The sequence below is a fragment of the Solanum dulcamara genome, chromosome 4, assembly GCF_947179165.1.
Source record: "Solanum dulcamara chromosome 4, daSolDulc1.2, whole genome shotgun sequence".
NCBI lineage: Eukaryota > Viridiplantae > Streptophyta > Magnoliopsida > Solanales > Solanaceae > Solanum > Solanum dulcamara.
This window is the reverse complement of record NC_077240.1, coordinates 3543727-3565176: the sequence shown is the minus strand read 5'-3', so window position 1 is coordinate 3565176 and position 21450 is coordinate 3543727. Positions and strand designations below refer to the sequence as shown.

Below are 21450 nucleotides of genomic sequence, written 5' to 3'. Positions count from 1 at the left end.
TGATATGAAACACAAGGTGTATAATAAAGTATTAATTTGGGGGATTTGCAGAAGAGTATTTATTACACTTGCTTAACATTGAGATCACCGTGCAATATATCATTAAAGCTTCAAAGCAAATGTTTGTCACCTAACAAAAGCAACCAATATATATTATATATTTATATACGTGGTTGGTAGAAGTTTATAGTTTAATTGTAACTCCTTTTTTTTTACCATTTTAGTTCCACATGTCGTGTACTATATTCTACTACTACTATTTCTTTGATCTATTTTTTATATATATATATATATAAATGAAGTACAGATATCCTCCTATTTAAAAGAAGAAAAAGAAAGAGTAGAGATGTGCCAGTTTGTGATTGTGTTTTCAAGGAGATCCACCAAATCATGAGTGAGTTGGAAGTCAAGCAAGATAGTCTAAGGTTTAAGTTTATGTAGTCCCTCCTTCCTATTGATGTGACAATTTTTTTTATTTTGATTTAAAAATAATCAAAGTTTACTAATTTGAAATAATCTAATTACATTTTTTATTATTATTTCTGATTAGTCGTAAGTTTTTGCAGCTAAGCCAAGATCTCTGTACATTCTACCCTCTTTAAAAGATCATTTATCGCATGAAGTATTGCATCCAAAAAGTTAAACTGTTAGAAAAAAATATACAACAACAACCCAATGAAATCCCACAACGTGAGGTCCGGGGAGGATAAATTGTACGCAGACCTTATTCCTAGCAAAGTAGGACGGTTGTTTTCGAGAGACCCTTGGCTCAATAGAAGCATAAAAAGAGGTCAGATAAGGCTAAGAAATTCAAAGCGATATAGGAAAATAAATAACGAAAGCGACACAGAAAAAATAGAGTAATCAAAGTATAGAAAGTAATAGATAATAACAGAAATCAGAGCACAAAAAATTATAGTGCGCTAATGCGCCTACTAATACGAAAAAATAATGAGACTATGTACTAGCCTTCTATCCTAATATGGGTCCTCCACACCCTCTTATCTAAGGTCATGTCCTTGGTAAGCTGTAACTGCGTCATGTCCTATCTAATCATCTCTCCCAAATATTTCTTCGGCCTGCCCCTACTTCTTCAGAAACCATCCATGACCAACCTCTCATATCTCTTCACTGGGGCATATGTGTCTCTCCTCTTCACATGCCCAAACCATCTTAGTCGCATTTTCCGCATCTTGTCTTTCACCAAGGTCACTACTACCTTGTCCCGGATATCCTCATTTCTAATCATGTCGCTCCTGGTATGCCCACACATCCATCTCAATATTTTCATCTTAGCAACTTTTATTTTTTGAATGTGAGAGACCTTAATTGGCCAATACTCTGCCCCATATAACATAGCCGGTCTAACCACCACTTTGTAGAACTTGCCCTTTAGTTGTAGTGGCACCTTCTTGTCACATAGCACACTGGAAGCGAGTCTCTATTTCATCCATCCTGCCCCAATACGATGTGTGACATCATGTCAATCTCTCCGCTGCCTTGCATGATAGACCAGGGGTACTTAAAACTACTTTTCTTTTGGATGGCCTGGTCACCAAGCCTAACTTCCGCTCCATCCTCCTCAGGTATCTCACTGAACTTGCACTCTAAATACGCTATTTTGGTCTTACTCAGCTTAAATCCTTTAGACTCCAAGGTATGTCTCCAATCATCCAGCTTAGCGTTAACTCCGCTACGAGTCTCATCAATCAAGACTATGTCGTCCGCGAAAAGCATACACCATGGCACCTCACCTTGAATTTGTCGCTTCAATCTATCCATCACCAAGGCAAATAAAAATGGACTAAGAGCTGAACCTTGATGCAACCCCATCACAACTGGAAGTGCTCTGAATCCCCTCCTACTATCCTTACCTTGATTTTAGCACCCTCATAGGTCCTTGATCACCCTAATGTACGCCACAGGTACATCTTTAGCCTCTAAACATCTCCATAATATCTCTCGTAGAACTTTGTCGTAAGCCTTTTTAGGTCGATGAATACCATATGCAAGTCCCTCTTCTTCTCCCTATACTGCTCCACCAGTCTCCTCATAACGTGGATGGCTTCTGTAGTTGAGCGTCATAAATCTGAACTGGTTCTCTAAAATAGACATACCTCTCCTCACCCTCATCTCTACTACTCTTTTCCACACATTCATAATATGACTTAGAAGCCTGATACCTCTATAGTTGTTGCAGCTTTGGATATCCCTCTTATTTTTGTATAAAGAAATCATTACGCTCGACCTCCATTCTTCAGGCATCATTGTCGTCTTAAAGATGATATTAAATAACCTAGTCAGTCACTCCAAACCTACCGAGCTCGCGCTCTTCCAAAATTCTCCAAGAATCTCGTTAGGTCTGTTTGCTCTTCCCTAGCACATTCTACGCAGTACGCACAACACCCTTAACCTCTTCGATCGTAATACTCATGCAACACCCAAAATTGTGACACGTCCATGTATGTTCCAAATCTCCCAATATAATCTCTCTATGCCCTTCTTCATTCAAGAGTTTATGAAAGTATCACCGTCATCTCTATTTAATGAGGGTCTCCTCTACCAATACTTTTCCCTGTTCGTCCTTAATGCACTTTACTTGATCCATATTGTGCGTCTTTCTCTCCCGCGCCCTGGCTAGCCCGAATAATTTTCTATCCTCGTCCTTCGCTTCTAGTTCAGTATAAAGGCGTTCAAAAGCTGTTGTCTTTGCTATTGAAACCACCGACTTCGCCTTCTTCCTCGCTATCTTATAAAGTTCCCTATTCGTCCACTTCTCCACTTCATCCTTGCTTTCTATCAACTTCCCATACGCCATCTTCTTTACTTTCACCTTCCTCTCCACTTCTCCATTCCACTATCAGTCTTCACGATGCTGACCATGGCTACCTGTCGCGACTCCCAATATTTTCTTTGGTACAACCTTAATACAACTAGCCTTTCTATCCCACATATTGTTCACATCCCCACTACTATCCCAGGCCCCATATTCTCCAATTTCTCTCCTATCTCCAAGGCACTAGCCGTGGTCAAACTCCCCCATTTGATCCTAAATCGATCATCCCTGACCCTCTTCTTTCTCATCATCTTGATCCCTAAATCCATCACCAAGAGCTTATATTGGGTCGTAAGGTTGTCGATCGGAATGACCTTACAGTCTTTGTACAAATCTTTAGCATCCTTCCTAAGGAGTAAAAAATCTATCTGAGTCTTAGCCACCGAACTACGGAAGGTTATCAAGTGATCTTCCTTCTTTGGAAAACTCTAATTGGCTATCACCAACCCAAAAGATCTTGTGAAATCCAAAAACACCTCTTTCATTTCTGTCCCCGAAGCCAAAGCCTCCATGCACGACATCATACCTTCCCGAAATAGACCTGATGTGCTCATTGAAATCCCCCCTCTAAAAGCTTCTCAGTAGGCAGTATGCCTCCCACTAGCTCATCCAAATCCTCCCAAAAGCGCCTCTTATCCTCCTCGCCTAAACTCGTTTGCGGCGCATAAGCACTAATAATGTTCAATGTGATCCCTTCAACGACGACCTTAATCGACATCATCCTATCAGTAACTCTCTTAACCTCCACCACCTGATCTCTTAAATCACTGTCTACTAAAGTGCCTATCCCATTCCTATACTTCGATCTACTAGAGAACCAAAGCTTATACCCGTCTACCTCCTTAGATTTGGAACCTACCCATTTGGTCTCTTAGACACAAACTATATTAATCTTCCTCGTCTGTAGAATCTTAACTAGCTCTATGGATTTTTCCATCAACATCCCAATATTCCAAGAACCTACTCTCAGTCTAGACGCTCCTTTAACCCATTTATCCCTCCTTACCCTCGTCCCCGTCCCCGTTCCTGAGCGAGAACATGACCCTAGTCTACCATCACTATCCAAAGCCATGAAAACGCGTATGAACTAATAAATTATTCAAAGGTCTAAAGTCATCAAAATATAACTACAATTGTATGAACAAAGAATAGATATGGAAATCGGAGGTACCAAATCCAATTGAGATGAACCTGAGTGCCGTCGAAAAACACTGTTCACGTTGGAGTTACTGTTCACGTCTTTCTCGGGAGCAGCCAACAAAGTTAAAGGAGAGTTGAGGATGTTTTGAATCTCACAGTAGAGTCAGCATAACATTTGAGGCTCGTGCTTGAGGAAGACGACAACCGGAGTCGATGGATTGCAGGAACAATGGCTGTAGCAGGCGAGATTTCATCGAAACCTTTACCGATTTGGCCGGCATCGAGCTGATACTTAAAAGAGACAACCAAATCTGATGAAACGTGCCCTATTCCGTAACCTACAAAAGATGAAAGCAAAAGAGAAGCAACAGCAACAACAACAATGGCAAATCTACCACAGATCTATGTAAATTGTAATGCAGTTTGAATTAAGAGACAATATTTGTGATTCATTATTTAGTTATATTTTTAATACACCTCCTCATATACAAATTTGAATTTTTTTTCATGTGTAGGAGGAACATATAAAATAAAAAAATTATATTAAAATTCGATCTCAAAATCTCTATTTGCTTTAACACCATACATAAAAGTTCGAAAACAAAGAAATTATACTCATGTATTTTTCTCTTAGAATTGGAATTAAGCAAGACAATTTAGAGCCAAGTTGAATTAACCTATTTTAAGTGTTTTAAAGTCAAAGTTGATTTTAAGTATTTTTTATTTTTATTTGACTAAATTAAAAAAAAAATTATAATCACTTGATATTAAGATAAAATGATAAGAATAAACTCAAAATTATACTTGTAATCCAAAGGTTTAAGTAAACTCCCTCCTTCCACTGATGTCACGACATTTTTAAAAATTTGATTTAGAAATAATCATAGTTTTCAATTTTATAATATTTTTAATTATATTTTCCATTTTAATATTGATGTGACGACATTTTTAAAAATTTGATTTAGAAATAATCATAGTTTTCAATTTTATAATATTTTAAATTATATTTTCCATTTTAATATTGATGTGGCTACATTTTTAAAAAAATTGATTTTGAAATAATCATAATTTTCAATTTTATAATATTTTTAATTATATTTTTTGATGATGTAAAGGCTTCCTTTTCTTTTCTAGTACAATTTATTTTTTTATTAGATTAAAACACCAATTTTTCTAGTCTATTAATTTTATCAATTTTTATGTTAAAAGATTATACTTCTTTGTGAAATGTTTTTCTTGTTGAGGTGAGTGGTTTGAGTTATGAAATTTGGTGTTTTTAAGTGATGATAAAGGTTTTTTTGTGTGTTTCTTTTATTTTGGTTGTTGATAATGGAGAGATTATCGAATGTTATGATAAAAATGGTGAGAAGAATTTTTCAGTATTAGTAGTGATGAATCTCATTGGATTTTATTTGGAAAGATGAAGAAGACGAGAGCATATGCTTGAGTATTTTTATTTTCTTTTGGTTAAATGGAAAAAAAGGGTCAAAATTTAGATTTTTATGCACTCAAAGTAAGCGTAATACACACAATGTGCAAAATTAACAAAAAAAGATCAAAATGACACAACAAAACTCTATTATAAATGTTTAAAATGAACAAAACATATTTAAAATATGTAAATAAAAATTGATGTCAATTTTAAAAGGTCATCGATATGTTCAACATTAATGTTCAGCCTTAAAACAATAGAGGATTTGGTAGGTACATGTAATTCAAAGTGTGATTTACAGTAAAGGATAATGACATGAAGATGATGACCTCATGAGAAATCATGGAACAACTTCAAGAAATAAAGAGTAGGTAAGAATAATAAAGATACAACTTGCAATCTGATTTGGATATTATTTTCTTTATTCTTTTTTATTTTTTTAGTTTGTCTTTTGTATTTTTATAAGTATTAATTATTATTTATTTTATTAAATTATCTTTTTTAATGGTACATTGAAAATTTTGAATGACGCAGTACTCTACTTAAGAGTAAAATTGAAAAAAAAAAACTAAATTCTTTCTTGACTTCTTAAAGTGAATAAGCAATAACAATAGTTATGTCTCTTATATTCAATATTATTATTTATAAAAAAAACTATGCCTTTAATGAATTCTCATTTGTTATATTTGTTATTTTTTAATATATTGAACAAATAAAAATAATATTCCAACAGGAGCGGGAGGCATCATTGCCCATTGAAGCTAAAAAAGTGAAAGGTGAGAATGGTTCAATAGGTGGTTAATTTTTTATATATATATATATGAGTATAATTATACAGGAACTGAATTTTGTAAAGATAATGTTTAATTGTACAAGAACTGAATTTTATAGGTAATAAATTTGCTATTAAATATTTATAATTTAATACTCTTTCCGTTCAACGATACTTACTTTGCATAATTTTTTAGAAACTATAAATAGAAGAACAATTTTATCATATCCCTCTTTAAATATAATAAATACAATATCTTAAAAATATAATAGAAAAATGACTATTAATTAGTAATAAAAATAAATTAAAATTATTTTTTGATTTCATAAATTAGATAAATATTGTTAGACACTTATTAGTATATCCTGAACAAATAAAAATGGACACGTGAATAACTTAACTCGGTCTAATCTTGATCCTGATTCGAGCATTGAAAGGTTATCATAACACAAGGGAACCACTTATAAGAAATATACTAAAACACACCCCGCCATTCACAAGATCTCCACCATTGGCCCTTCTTATTCTGCCTTTTCTTCATTTCTTGTCTCCCTCTATTTCGTTACTATTTCCTAATTCTGATTCTCTCCAGCCCCCTACCCCCTCCGGTAGTCCGACCCGTATTAGCTTCTCCATCGGACTTGGCACTGCGGTGGGCACAAGGGCGAATTCTTGTTCAAACATTCATTCAATTTAGATGCGGATTCATCACGTTCCGCGAAATTGAGATTTCTAGTTTTCTGTATAATGGACTCGATTTGGGCGAACGATGGTGCCCCTGCCGCTTCTCATTTATTATATGCTGTTTACTTCGCTTTTGGTTTCGTCATCGTCAGATTGTTCCTTGACAGATTCATCTTTCGGGTAAGTTTCTTGAGAAATTCTTGTTTAAATGTTACTCATTCAATGCTTCTGGTGCTATCCTTGTTTTATTACTTCTTTAATTATTACATTTGAGTATTGTGTAACTCAATCTTGGTTTGACTCGTGTAATTTGTGGATTGCGTAAATGGACGTCACATTCAACCTTCTTAAAGCAAACGCATATAAATGTGTCATTCCCTTCTGCTCTATTATTATAGATCCCATCTGCTTTGTTTGTCTGGACGAAGCCTATTTGAAAGACATCTTGAGGGAAAAAATTCTTGGCTTAATTAAGATTGTTATTAATTGATTGAATTAAATCCGATTTTAGTAATTTCATGATTCTGAGGTTCTGGTGCAATGTGTATGAGTCAACTGTTTAGTAGCCAACATTAACTTTCTCGATGATAGACCTTTCTCGGCAAGTTTATTTATTTCAATGAAGTTTAAACGGCTGAACTGAATTGGGGTTTCTTCAATTATAGTTCTTGAACTCCAACTATTGTCACCATCAAGTAATTGAATCCACCCAGACTAATCGGTGAAATTTATCTTCTTAAGAGTTAAGACTGCTTTATTAGAATTTGAGCTGTTCGACTTCTTTAGTTGTCTGCTACAACAACACTTTTAAGATTTTATAAAGTACTTTAGACTAGGGTGATTTTCATAACCATTGAAATTGATGCGAAACTTCTGTACAGATGTTGCCATCCTATCAGCTGTTAAATGGTAATTTGGTGCAATGACTTGTGATCTCAGATTTGAAATGTGTTTATTATTTCATTTTGCATTCTCGTTTTGGCGCTTGTCATCACATAGATGTTAGTTGTATAGAGCTTTGATTTGAGTGTCGGTATTCTTAGAACTGATACTCGGTTCATGGAGGAACGTTTTCTTGCATATATTGCACTATGTACACCATCATGTAGTTCCAGTAAAATCTAGAATTTTCTGCAGATTGCCATAGATTAATATGTTTTAGGTGAGATGTAAACTACGTTTACTCCTCTTCTATCTCTTGCCTCACACGCATAGATGAGCAGATTTTGCCTGACTTGATTGCGTGACTGTAGTTGAAAATAGGTGCCATTTCTAGAGTTGAGTAAAACAAAATTATTTCTGGTTTCAGGATTTTTTGTACCTCTGGCTCTTAGCATGTTTAAATGCTTTCACTTAGATGTTGCCTCATTCTGTTCGTTGATTCTTCGATTCAAACTGTATCATGGCACAAAAGCCGCAGTAAAGCAGAAATGATTCCTCAAGTTTCTATGGAATATTTTTATCTTGTCATTTCAAGAATTTTTTGCCCGTAACGAATGATGGACAAATCTTCCATCCATGGCCAAAGGAGGCGGCAGGCTGAAGGAGACCCCTTGCTACTAACCCCTCCTCCCCCCTCCTCTCCAAAAAAAAAGAAGAAGAAAGAAAAGCGAATTTTCTAGATGCCCTATATTTGGGAATAGTGAGCACCAACGGGTAATGACATTTAAGGTTTTGTTCTTTGTAAGGTACCAGTGTTATCAAAGGGAAAAAGGATAGAAAGCCGCCTAAGTCTAATGGGGTTTTAAGCTAAGTGCAAGTAATGTATGAAGAAAAATAAATAAATCATATTTAACTATAAACACAAACAACTTTATGGACAATGAAATTCAAGAAGTACAATTGAATAAAATGTATGAAGTAAAATTCATGTCACTCGAGATTCAGAAACTGTTTGAAGTTTCTCATTAGATGCAAACATGCAATTTTTGAATCTGTAATTCAAATTAGTTCTAATTTGTTTATTTAAATTTTCTAAATTCCTGTTCACCGACATATTTATTCATTTCATTTCCTTCGCAATTGATATACCAATATTATTTATCTAGTCCCACCATCTTTTTTGATGAGAAGGAAAACCTATAGCCGCTACTCTTTGGGTGCGCACAGGGTAAAACCCCTGTTCCTATGCAATAACTCGCAAACCACACAGGATAGGTAACCCGCACTAGGCAAGCCCGGTGCGACGAGTTCGACCCCGAAGGCAAACCTCTTGCCTTCGCTGGCAAGGGGTTTCGAACTTGAGACCTCCAACATGGAAATCCCAAGCCCAAACCACTAGGCCACCCCGAAGGGTTCTAGTCCCACCATCTTTAGCCTAGAACTTATGAGTGATGAGACTCATGCCTTGGTGCCGGTACTTTTTCTTACAGTTATGGTACTCAATGGGCCCCACATAACCTGATCTATATGTGGGGTACATGTCTTTAGTGGAGAATACAAACAAGTCTTTGAATTAGAAGATGTAACTTGCACAACTAACTCTACCCTTTATTAGACGAGCAAGAAGAATTTAAGACCAAAAATGTTGTAAAACATTCAAATGCCCGCGTCAACAATTCCACCAACATCCAGTCCAGCTCTCCAATTCGTAGTTTAATTGCTTTTCGGTTACAATTTTAAGGGCAAAGTTGAGCTACTGTGTCAGGTATAACTATTAACTGACACTCCATATGTTAGCCTACTTTAGTTAATAAATATTATCAGCCATGTCTTAATATCATGACAAGAGATTAGCTTTAGTTGGTTGATAAAGGTTAATTCTTTTGACATATTACTTGGTGAGTTACTTTGAACATTCAATAGTTAAATAACTAAGTTGTATTTATAGTTAGTCATAAAATCTCCGATGTTAAGTCCTTAAAATTGATGAAAATTTAAATTTAATATTGCATATTTATTATTTTGGCACCCCTGGAAAAATATATGCATCCATCTGACTCGCCCTCCATTTTGTGAATCATAATCTTCAGTCCTTTACTACCTTGGCAGACTAAGACCAGCATAATCCCTCTCCAGGGTTTATTGATGGGATTATGTCGAGTAACTTGCACTGGCCAATGGATTTTCTGTTTGCAACAATTACCCGAATATAACTTAAATATTGCATATGATATTGAAGAATACGACAAATACAGTTCCTGTGATGTATTAATTGCAAAATGCATCATCATCGCGCAATGTATTTGACTCTTTTGTGCTACCTTTGCTTGGAAATATAGTGCTTTCCCCCTCCAGGGTCTCCCCACTACCACACTATTTCTTCTGTGCAATTGTGAGAGGTAACTTTTAGCGGAATATTTGTAATGTATTTGTTAAGTGGAGTGTACTCTGTTAGGACCGGCTTGTTCCTGTATATCGATTAGGCTTATTTCTTCTATCGGCAGTTTCATGATTTACATGTTTTATGCAACATGAATTAGTTCCTTTGAACGTTAATAATATTAATTTTTGCCCTCATTAAGCAAACACTAATTTTAACTGCTTGAAAGTAGTCATTGTAAGGAGCTAATATTCAGTTACTACTTTCCTGATGTTGAAGAATTCAGATGATAGAAAATTAGGGAAATTTTTAAAAAATTGAAGTGAATACATGGACTGGCTGCTATGTGACAGATTTGGTTAAGTCATTTACCTTACTCCATCTTTCTGACATATCTATGTTCCTTGTTTCCAGAGGCTAGCCATTTTGTTGCTGCACCTGGGAACACCCCATCTGAGGAACGATGAGGCTACAAGAGGAAAAATTGTTAAATGCTCTGAATCCATGTGGAAATTTGCTTATTATGCCACTATTGAGTTTTGTGTCCTAAAAGTTGCTTATCATGCGCCATGGTTCCTAAATGTGAAGGGATATTTCAGGGGCTGGCCAAATCAAGAACTATCGTGAGTATCACATCCTGATTGTTCAATGACCTAGTATATGACACATGACAGTCAACATGTAATATCTGTATAAGACTAAAATTGGGTGGTCACTTTAAATAAATGAGCAAGCAAGTAAGAACAATTACTTGTAACTATTTGAGGGAAACAACAAAAATTGCTAGTTATACGTGTTTTAATTCAAAATAGTATAGTTAGTGCAAATCTGTTGCTAAACCAGCTGCAGTGTATGTTTTACTTCTTATTCTGTATTAAGTTCCCACCATTGAGCCTCACATTGGAAGTTGCATTTCTCAAGTTCTGCAGTTTCTTCTTGTCTCCTATAACAGTGTATTGCATTTTATGGGGATTTTGGAAAAAGAAAAAAAATCTTATTTTGCCACCCTACTGTCGGAAATCTTTTCTCAAGGTCGATGCATTGATTTTAAGCAGTGAGAATGTTTTCTCCTTTGATGGTAATACAACACAAAAATTGGGAACCTCTTTTGTTCCTAACCCATAGAGGATCTCATGAAGTTCATATAAGCATGGTTAAGGTATTCTGATCATGAATTGATACTCTCGTCTGGCAACTTGTTCATGTCGTAATTATTTTATGCATGGAGTATCTATTCAAAAGTATTTTCGTGCATGGTCGATGCCGTATTGCTTAATTGTTACCAGTATGTATCTTGTCTAGTACTTGATAGGTTCTATTTGCAAGCATTCAAGGGCTACCACCTGTGTTACTTAATTGTTACCAGTATGTATCTTTCCTAGCAGTTAGGAGTTTCTAGCTGCACGAATTCAGGGGGTTCTATGCTTTTTAGGAGTGGTTTCGCCTTTGAGAGATTTATATATCTAGAAAATACACAGAACTTCTAATACTTTTTATTTCTATTTGCATAATATTGTTATGAGATGGGTTTTAATGGAGTAACACGGTCAATGAGGATTCATAGTGCCGATCCCAACTTGTTTGAGACTAAGACATAATTGTTGTTGTTGTCCATGTATATATTATATGTATATAGAGTAGTTTCCAAAAAGGAAAAAGGCCTGTCAAGTGACCAAGCAAAAGGAGACATCTTTACTACTCAAAGAATAGAAATAATTTCCCGAAGGAACAATGTATACACTAGGATTTGTGCTCAATGGTTGTAACATATTTAAGTTTCCTTTGGAAAGACCCTCTAACACCTTATTTTGGGGTAAGTGTTGCATTTCCTCTTCCTCCATATCTTCTCATCACCTGAGAAAATAGCACGGGATGCCTGAAGCATGTGTGCTCCCTTGGAAAAAGCAAACAAGAAATAGGTCTTCTTAAGACACTATATTGTTGACTTGGCCAGACTTCTTTTCTGATATAGCATGCATACTTTGTTCCAGTCATCCGAATTCACTAAATCTTTTGTAGAGTGAACATAAGTCCAACTAGAAATGCAAACCCATGTTTCTACATTTGAGAACCCAAAATTTTGCTTTCAGTTATCATTGAACTGTGAGCAGCATTTATTGCACTTCATACTTGCTTCACAAAAAAGGATGAGTGTTACAGGCAACTTTAATTTTTGTAGGCCTTTAATAAAAGGTTCACATGGGGTTTGATAGAATCTAACATCACTTGTTCATTTTTCATTTTAGGGCTGGAATTAAGCTTATCTATATGTGCCAATGTGGGTTCTACCTCTATTCTATTGCTGCCCTCCTTGTTTGGGAAACGCGACGGAAAGACTTTTCTGTAATGATGTCTCATCACATAGTTACAGTTTTTCTGATTTCATTCTCATATATTTCAAGGTAAGGTTTACTTCACCAGTGGTTTACCTTCTATTTTTTAGTTACCATGCTCCTCCTTTCATTGTCTTTTTTTTTTTTTTGGGTACAAATACCCTTTCTCGACATGAAAACAGGGATATGATTTATGTACGATGTTAGCAAAACTTTTTGGTCTCTGTACCTATGGTGGGTGCAATACAAGTGGGAATTTTGCATGTGCTTGGAATTTTCATAATTATTCAACCACAGAAAGCAGACATTTTTTGGCATATTTCAAGAGATGACTTTTCCTTTTATTTTCTGTTGCTGGTGGGGGGGAAGGGATGCTAGGTCGAAGTAGATTTTAGAATTTGAAGACCTGGTTCGAGATGTAGAAGAGGTTTAAAAAAAGTAGGAAGGGAAGTGGAGAATTGAACATTTATTGCCAAAGGAAGAACAGTTAGATGCTGGTAATGGTGATAATATTAATTTGCATATTCATATATAAAAACATATACAATTATCAATTTTAATTGGATTCAGATCATGTAATGTGTATAAGAAATAGAGCACCCAAGGGTATGGCTTAGTGATCAATGAAGCGGGTTGATTTCTTCCCATCTATCCGAACCTTAATGGATATAGTTACCAGATACCTGTTGCTGGTGGTGGGAGGTGACAGGTATTTCGTGTAATTAGTCAATGTCCGCGAAAGCTGACCCAATCACCACAGTTATAAAAAAAATGTGTATAAGAAATAGAGAAAGTGTATTTCCCTGTTTTTGTTAATTGATGTGATGTTTTGCTACATTTGAGAAGTGAAATAGAGCTGATATGGCCAATACATTGAGATGCTTTAATTTAACGTCATACAGTTTGCTACCTTTTCTTTTGGCTGAGATTTTCCGTGAAATGAGGATATTTAATAGATCCCTTTCTTCTATATTTTGATGCTTTATCACTTTGTCGTGGTAGAATCCTTTATGCATAAGCACATAAACAGCTCCTGATCCTTTGGACAAATTTGACCTAGCCAGTCCCATCCTTCTAATCCTGCACAAGGATGCTAATATGCCGTCTAAATGATAAAATAATGAAATGGTTGCTACTTTCTAATAAAAAGATAATTGTTTGACTGCCCCATCTCCCCAAGTTGGTCTAGTTTGTAACTCAGCTTGCAGATACAATTATTAGTATTTTTGCCTCAATGGTTGATCAAAAGGTTAATGTTCTCCTATTTACCTAAAAAAAGAGGTCCCAAATTAATGTTGAAGTTGTGCGTGGAATTGGCAATGATTATTCCTGAGGGTCCATTTTGAATTCATTTAACGCATTCAAGAAAATTGATCAACCTTGGACATCTATCATTTTCCTCTTTTTATTTAATCTGTTGATTTCACGATAACGGGATAACAGATTTAGAAAACTTGGATTTGTAATTTACCTTGCCATGCCTGCCTTGTTTCCCTCTTCTGAATTATAATTTTGCTGATCTCTCCTTATCAATTTTTTTTTGCTGATGTCTAAACATCATAACATCTCTTGCGACTATCTATGGTTAATGATTTCCCTTGAATCTTTTTAAGTCATTTTGTGAAGTTCGTGAACATTAAATGAAAGACCCTTTTATGTTATAATCCCTGCAGTGGAGCTAATTCTCCTAGTGAGAAACTTGCTATTCTGGAAAAGGCTGTTTTCTTGTGAGGAAGAATGTATATGTTGGAGGAGTATGGCTGAGTATTTTCTTTCCTAATATTGAATATGAAGACATTATTAAATATAGGTCTCCTCTCTTACTAGCTGGGACTAACAAGCCACAAACTCATCTGAAGGTTCATTAATCCATAGCTGCAGTACATTAATGATGACCTGTTGTATGCCATCTAATATATCCCCTTGATTCAATGGCAGAGCTTATCTGTCAAAAACCTTGTCAGAGTTCTTGGAATTTTGGATGAAGTCTCTAACCCAATGTAATTTCGCTAACACTCGAGGAAACATATTAGCAAATGCAAAATTTTCCAAATGCTGCCTGCATATTAGAAGAGTGGAGTAGCTTTTATATGTTTCATTTTGTCTATTAATTTGATGTGTTTTGACATATGTAGCTTCTTTCGGATTGGGATAGTTATTCTTGCATTACATGATGCAAGTGATGTCTTTCTTGAGGCTGCCAAAGTTTTTAAATATTCAGAGAAGGAGCTTGGAGCTAGCGTACTATTTGGTTGTTTTGCTGTCTCCTGGCTTGCACTGAGGCTGATTTTCTTCCCATTTTGGATCATAAGATCCTCAAGGTCGGTGCTTATCAGATTTTCTACTTTTATGCTATTGTTTCCCTTTTCTGGTTTCTCCTAATTAGTTCAATGTTTTTCACTTCCCAGCTATTATCTATGTGAGGTCTTGAAGTTGTCAGAGGCATATGATACAATCATATACTACTTCTTTAACACAATGCTCTTGACCCTACTTGTGTTCCACATTTATTGGTGGATTCTCATATGTTCAATGATCATGAAACAGTTGAGAAATAGAGGGCAAGTTGGGGAAGACATAAGATCTGGTAAGAATCTTAGTGTCATTTGAATTTACAGGTACACTATGTTGTTGAATTTGTGCTGATAAATAGTGCACACTTTTTCCCTTTGTTAGTCTGTTCCTAACAAAAAAAATTACGAATGGAAATATAAGAAAAGCATGAAATGAGTAATCAAAGTACTTTTCGATGCTGCAGATGGTTTTCTCATAGATCTTAAACTGATGAAGACTTGTCTTGTCTGTTCACCCTTTTATGTTTATATTGAATTGGGTGGTGAAGTTTGCTGAAAAGCTGACCTCATCTTTATTGAATTGTGTATAGTTTTGTAGACTGGCTTTGGGACATAAATTATTGTTCTAAACAAATTTGCTGCAGTCTCGTTTCTTTTTCTGGATTTCTGACAGAAGCCCATTATAAGATTTACGACTTTTTCTGAAAGGTAAATAATTGTATTAATGTTAGGGAAATCCCAAAATATGGTTCTCTGTAAAGGTCAGCGAATCATCTATAGAATCAAGAACCTCATTTTGCACCATAGAGAAACTATAGACCTATGATTTTTTTTGGTTGTAAATTCTTTAGTAGTTGCAACACCAACACCAGCTTCTTGTTAACTGTCTGGCTCTTTGAACTGTTTGCATTGTTTTTTCCCCTTCTGAATACAGATTCGGAAGATGACGACTAATTTGGAAGGCTACACTCAGATTCTTCAGCAGAAACGTGCTTTGAATATTACATATGAGCTGTAGGATTGCCTCTGCATATGATCCTTTTCCCTCAATAGACTTAGCTTGACTTCTTCTACGCTTTTATAGTCAACTATACATTTTTTTGGGTTTGATCATTTATAGTAATAGATCTGGTAGCATTAGATTGCGGGGACATTATCAGTTTAACTTGTTATTACATTTTTGGTGTACAAAATAATAGGTGTCTCCTTGTATAATTGTTCCCTAAACAAGTATTCAAAACGATTCAAGCAAACCATCTTCACTTAATAACTGCCTCGTTCTTTGTTGCCGCTGGATGTTTTGGTTTTACAGTTATTGATGATATGAAAAATAAGTAAATATGGGGAATCAGATTATGCATGCCACAGTGTGCAGAGGTGAATTCCGAATTTTAACTCAATGGGTTCAACCTTTAAAATTCTTGTCACTAAACTCACTATAGTTTAAGGGTTCAAGCCTTAGAAACAGTCTCTGGCAGAAATGCAAGATAATACTGCGTACAATAGACCCTTGTGGTTGACCCCTTCCCCGAACCCTGCGCATAGCGAAAACTTAGTGCACTGGGTTGCCCCAAACTCACTATAGTTTTAATATTATGGATTCAGACTAATATTTACGCTCCGTGTTTAAATTATTGTATGCAAGTTCGTTTTTTGATAAAGCTATTGGCGCTGTACCATTGCGTAGAGGGAAAAAAATGGCAAGTTGCATATTCAACCTAAAATAATTGCATTCGCTAGCTAAATATACACGACAACAACATTATACCCTGTGAAATCCCACAAAGCAGGGTCTGAGAGGGTAAAATGTATGTTGATCTTACCATTATCTCGTGGAGATAAAAAAACTATTTTCGAAAGACCCTTAACTTAAGTGTATCAAATCCAGGCAAAGAAAGAAAATAATGACGAAAGCATAAGAGAGAAAACAACAACATCAACATATAATATGATAATAAAAAACTAACAAACAATATATGAAAAGACCTATAAAGGCACAACTAGTCCTATGACAGGCACAATACCTCTACACGACAAGAAAACACTCTACCCCTACTTTGGATGATGGACCCGAGATATTTAAAAAATTTGCTCAAGGAAATAGTTTGTGTGGCAAGCCTCACTTCCACGGCCGGCTCAGCCAACGCCACATTGAAATTGCACTCCAAATATTCCGTTTTGGTCCTGTTCAATCTAAACCCTGCGGAGTTCAGAGTTTGTCTCCAAACTTCCAACCTATCATTAACTCTGTCCTGAGTTTCATCAGTTAGTACTATGTCATCCACAAATAACATACATCATGAAGCCTCCTCCTGAATAGACCGCGCCAGCTTATCCATCACCAAGGCAAATAAGAAAGGGCTTAACACGGTTCCTTGATGTAGACCCATCTCAACCGGAAAGGGATTTGATTCCTCTCCTACTGTTCTAACCCGAGTCTTGGCTCGATCATACATGTCTCTTATCACCCTAATATAAACCATTGAGACACTTTTTGCCTCCAAACATCTCCAAAGACATTCCTCAGAACTTTGTCATAAGCCTTCTCAAGATCATTGAACTCCATTTACAGGTCTCTCTTCCATTCCCAATATTTTTATACACTATTTTTTGTATAAAAAATATATATTTCATCTATATATATATATATATATATATATATATATATAAATATATGCACTATATTTTGTAACAAAAATGTACTATTATTTTGCTAGGCGGCTATACATCGTAGTTTTTTCAAACAAAATTGCAGAGAACTATTTGGAAGGTTTGGCAAAAGATGTTATTATAGTCGGTAGATTAGTCAAAAGAATTTTAAAAGAAAGAATAAAATTGGCTATAACAATGGTAGAATACTTAATACGTTAAACTCGAAGGAAAAGCGCCAAGGGTGTGACCTAACAGAAATGAATGAGAATAATAGAAGGTCGTGGTTTTAAATTCCAAGAGTGGGAGAAAATTATAAAAAGACATTGATGTTAGTATTATTGTGATTTCTTCCCGTCTATTCCGTACATGTGATGGTGAAATAGGCCAAATACTTAATAAAATAGTCGAGACACGTCAAAATTGGCCTTAATTTTAAAGGAAAAAGTTAAAGCTTAGTTGTATTTATATGCAATTGAGTTGGATAATGTTGATAAAATGAATTTCTCAAGGAGTTGTCTTCATCATATAACATAAAAGTGAGTTTTCTTTTTCTTTTTAAGAAAATTGAACGTTATTGTAGAAAATCCAAATAAAAAAAAACAGGTAAGATATTTTAGATTGAGAGTTGAGACAAAAAAAATAAGTGATCCATCACAGTGGAAGTTAGTCGTATATGTAGTCAATTTTTTAAATAGCTTTGACTTTTGACTTGTGTTGAACTCATGAGATGACGACTAAGTCAACTTATGCTAAATTGTGATCAGTTAAAAGAAAAATGTGCAGTGTGAGAAAGCCTCACGTTCATATTAAATGAAATTAATCAAGTTTATCAAAGAATAAGTCACATTAGTAAATTTAAATATGTTAATTAACATAATTTTCAATATTAGCAAGTCATTATTTTTGAAAGTCGGATGACTGAGTCAACTTTTACTAAAATTAGAAGCCAGCCGTATGCGGCCATAGAAGACCTTTTTAGCGTGAAGTACGTGGCCACACCAACAATAGAAAGTCAAAACATTTTTTTCTTCTTAGTACAAGTACTTTTGTCAATTGTCATTTATAGCAATGTTAATAGATAATTTACTTCTCACATGTTTAATAGACTATTTCCTTCTCACATGTTTAATAGACAATTTGGTCATTCTCAGCTAGTGGGTGTAAATAAATATTCTCATAAAGTCACTAACATGGCTGTACTTGTGATGCAGTGGTGAGATTATTCCATCCTTAATTAAAAATTTTAAATTTGAATTCTGGCAAAAATTCTATTGTGAGCATCACGTCCAAATGGACCTTCAGTGCACAATTCAAACATAATCGAAACTCTACAAATTCCATCTATCGGATGAAAAATCAAATAAAAGAAATAAAAAAAATACTCTCATACAGTCGTGTGGTCTCATGCCTTTTTCATGAAATTAGTGTTGTTGATACAGTACTATTCTTCTATATATTACAAGTATGGGCACAGTTGACTCTACTAATTTACACTCATTTGTTGTTGTTGTTAATATATTATTTCTTCCTTAACTTAGTTGTTCATTTTATTTTTTTACATTATTTTTAAAAAATCATAAATAAGAAGTTATGTTTTACTAATTTATTTTTTTAAAAAGCTTGTTTTGAAACTTTACCAATTTATGTACACTTTCAATAAAATAAAATAATTAATTATAAGGATAAAATAATTTTTAAAATTAATTCTATATTGATTTTGTAAATTAACAAATAATTTGACTATTGTTTTATTCCTTCCAATGATTTCAGGTCTCCTTTTAAAGAGACGTTCCAATTTATTTTTTATTTTTTGTAGGCAATCAATAATATTTAGAAGATATTTGTATCAAATCAACAAATATGGATAATATAATATAATATAATGCTACATCACCATGTTATTCTATTACATGAACTCAAACTGGATTTTACCTCTTGACTAGTAGCTATCCTATTATTTCACATTCAGACTATCAGATTTTAGCACTTTCTACCCAAATAAACAGAATTAATTTATTCAATTATTTTTTTAATCTTAATAGTAACGAAATAAAATTAGATATAATAATTTATAATATGACGAATGAGTAATAATTTGGTAGTCTTCCACTCAGGCCGGTGTCAAATGCGAGTATACTCCAATTTCGTTTATTTTTATTTCTTCCACTACATTTTTGAAAATATTCTTCAACTACTATTTGTTTGTTATATTCACATTAATTATTATTTTTTCCCGAAAACAATTGCATTATATTACTTTCATATTATGTCTTACACATACATAAAATACATGTGCATTATTTACAATCCAATCTTGGAAATCAGAATCCCAAAAAATTCTATATACATAAAAACAAAGGAGAGAATTTACCTATTATTATGAGCTAGCATATTTGCGTAATTGCTTTTATCTGAATAATAATTTCAATAATTATGACATTATAGATGCCAATTTCTGGACAAGACCTTTGTTTTTTTCCTCCATTTTATAATGCATAGATGAGTCATCAGGATAACTACTTATTAGTGCTATTACTATTTATTGAGTCACATGATAAACTGCATATACCGACCTTTGTTTTTGATTTATGAAAGGAAACTGTCATTGTTTGAATAGGTGAACTTTTTTGAGTCAAATCAAATGGAAAATCTTATCATTGTTTGAAAAGAAATACAAATAGAAGGTCAAAATTCATCGGTTACCTCTTAAAGTTAGCATCAACTTTCACCTAGATATTTTAACTAGGCTTTGTTCATTTTAGACACCTCAAGTAAGACTTCGATGTGTCATTTTGACACTTTGTGCTGAATAACCAAACTATATTAAGTGTGTGTAATGCACTCGCCTGACGTGTCAAAAACAACAAATTAAATAAAGACACGTGACATATATATATATATATATCAAAAATAATTATCAAATAATGACTTTTGAATAGAAAAAAGGACCAATAATTTGATGACACGTGATATTTTTTTAATCCAAATAATAATTTTTTTAAAAATAAAAATTAACAACATTAACCCCACCCACCGTGCCGTCATTTTCTCCAACCCTACCCACCCCAACCCCAACCACTGTCCCACCCCGCCGTCATCTTCTCCAACCCCACCCACCCCAACCCCAATCCCTCCCCCACCCCACCAAATCTTTTTCTCCTCCAACACTCACCCAACGTTATCCATATCATCTAAAGAGGAAAAAATGGAGCTATAATGGCAAACAAAAATATAAATCAAATTGGATCAAAAAATCCGACGAACCTCCATTTTTTTCCGCAAGATTAATACAAATCTAAAATTATTTTCTTTAAAATTGTTAAAGAATTCAAACCTTAAAGAACCCACAACAAAATTTGAAGTCCAATTAAAAAACAAATGGGCTATTCTCCAATTTCTCAGATTTCTAAGAACAATTTCAACAATACAAGTAGTAATCTTTGAACCCAACTCATCATGTTCTTGGCTTTTTGATGAATCAAGAGGCTTAGTGAATATATGAACAAGTCTAACAACGATTCTTGAATCGTGTGAAGAGATTGTGGGAGGGGAATTTATGGGTTTTGGCCAAATGGGTGTTGAAGAAAATGAAGAAAGATTGTGTTTTATAAAAGGAATTTGTAAAAGAAGAACACACAATGAAGAAGAAGAAGAAATGAAAAAGAAAAAGAAAAAGAAGAAGAAATGATGACAGAAATGAAGAAGAACAACAACAACAACAAAAAAAAAATTTAAAGAAAAAAAACGTTTTTCATGCGCTTAAAATGGGAGCAGCATACGTAATATACCAAGTCAGCACAAAGTATCAAAATGACACATCAGAGTCTTACTTGATGTGTCTAAAATGAACAAAGCCTAGTTAAAGTGTCTAAATAAAAGTTGGTGTCAACTTTAAGAAGTCACCGATGAATTTCGCCGAGATTGAAGCCAACAACATACAAGGCTTCAAATCTATTTGTGGATATAAATCCACATTTATCCATATCTTGTTTTGTCTTAATTAAAACTATAGCATTACGTGCTTCAAATCCATTTTTATATATTT

The 21450-nt window shown here is 34.4% G+C and overlaps 1 protein-coding gene across 1 annotated transcript; it reads left to right on the top strand.

Moving 5' to 3' along the window:
• The first annotated feature begins 6588 nt into the window (after positions 1–6588).
• On the top strand, positions 6589–16023 carry LOC129885545 (ceramide synthase LOH2). Its single transcript, XM_055959851.1, has 6 exons — positions 6589–7044; positions 10541–10749; positions 12373–12528; positions 14595–14780; positions 14868–15046; positions 15688–16023. Exons 1-6 carry the CDS (start codon positions 6928–6930, stop codon positions 15705–15707), a joined length of 867 nt encoding a protein of 288 aa, XP_055815826.1. The 5' UTR covers positions 6589–6927; the 3' UTR covers positions 15708–16023.
• The last annotated feature ends 5427 nt before the right edge of the window (positions 16024–21450 follow it).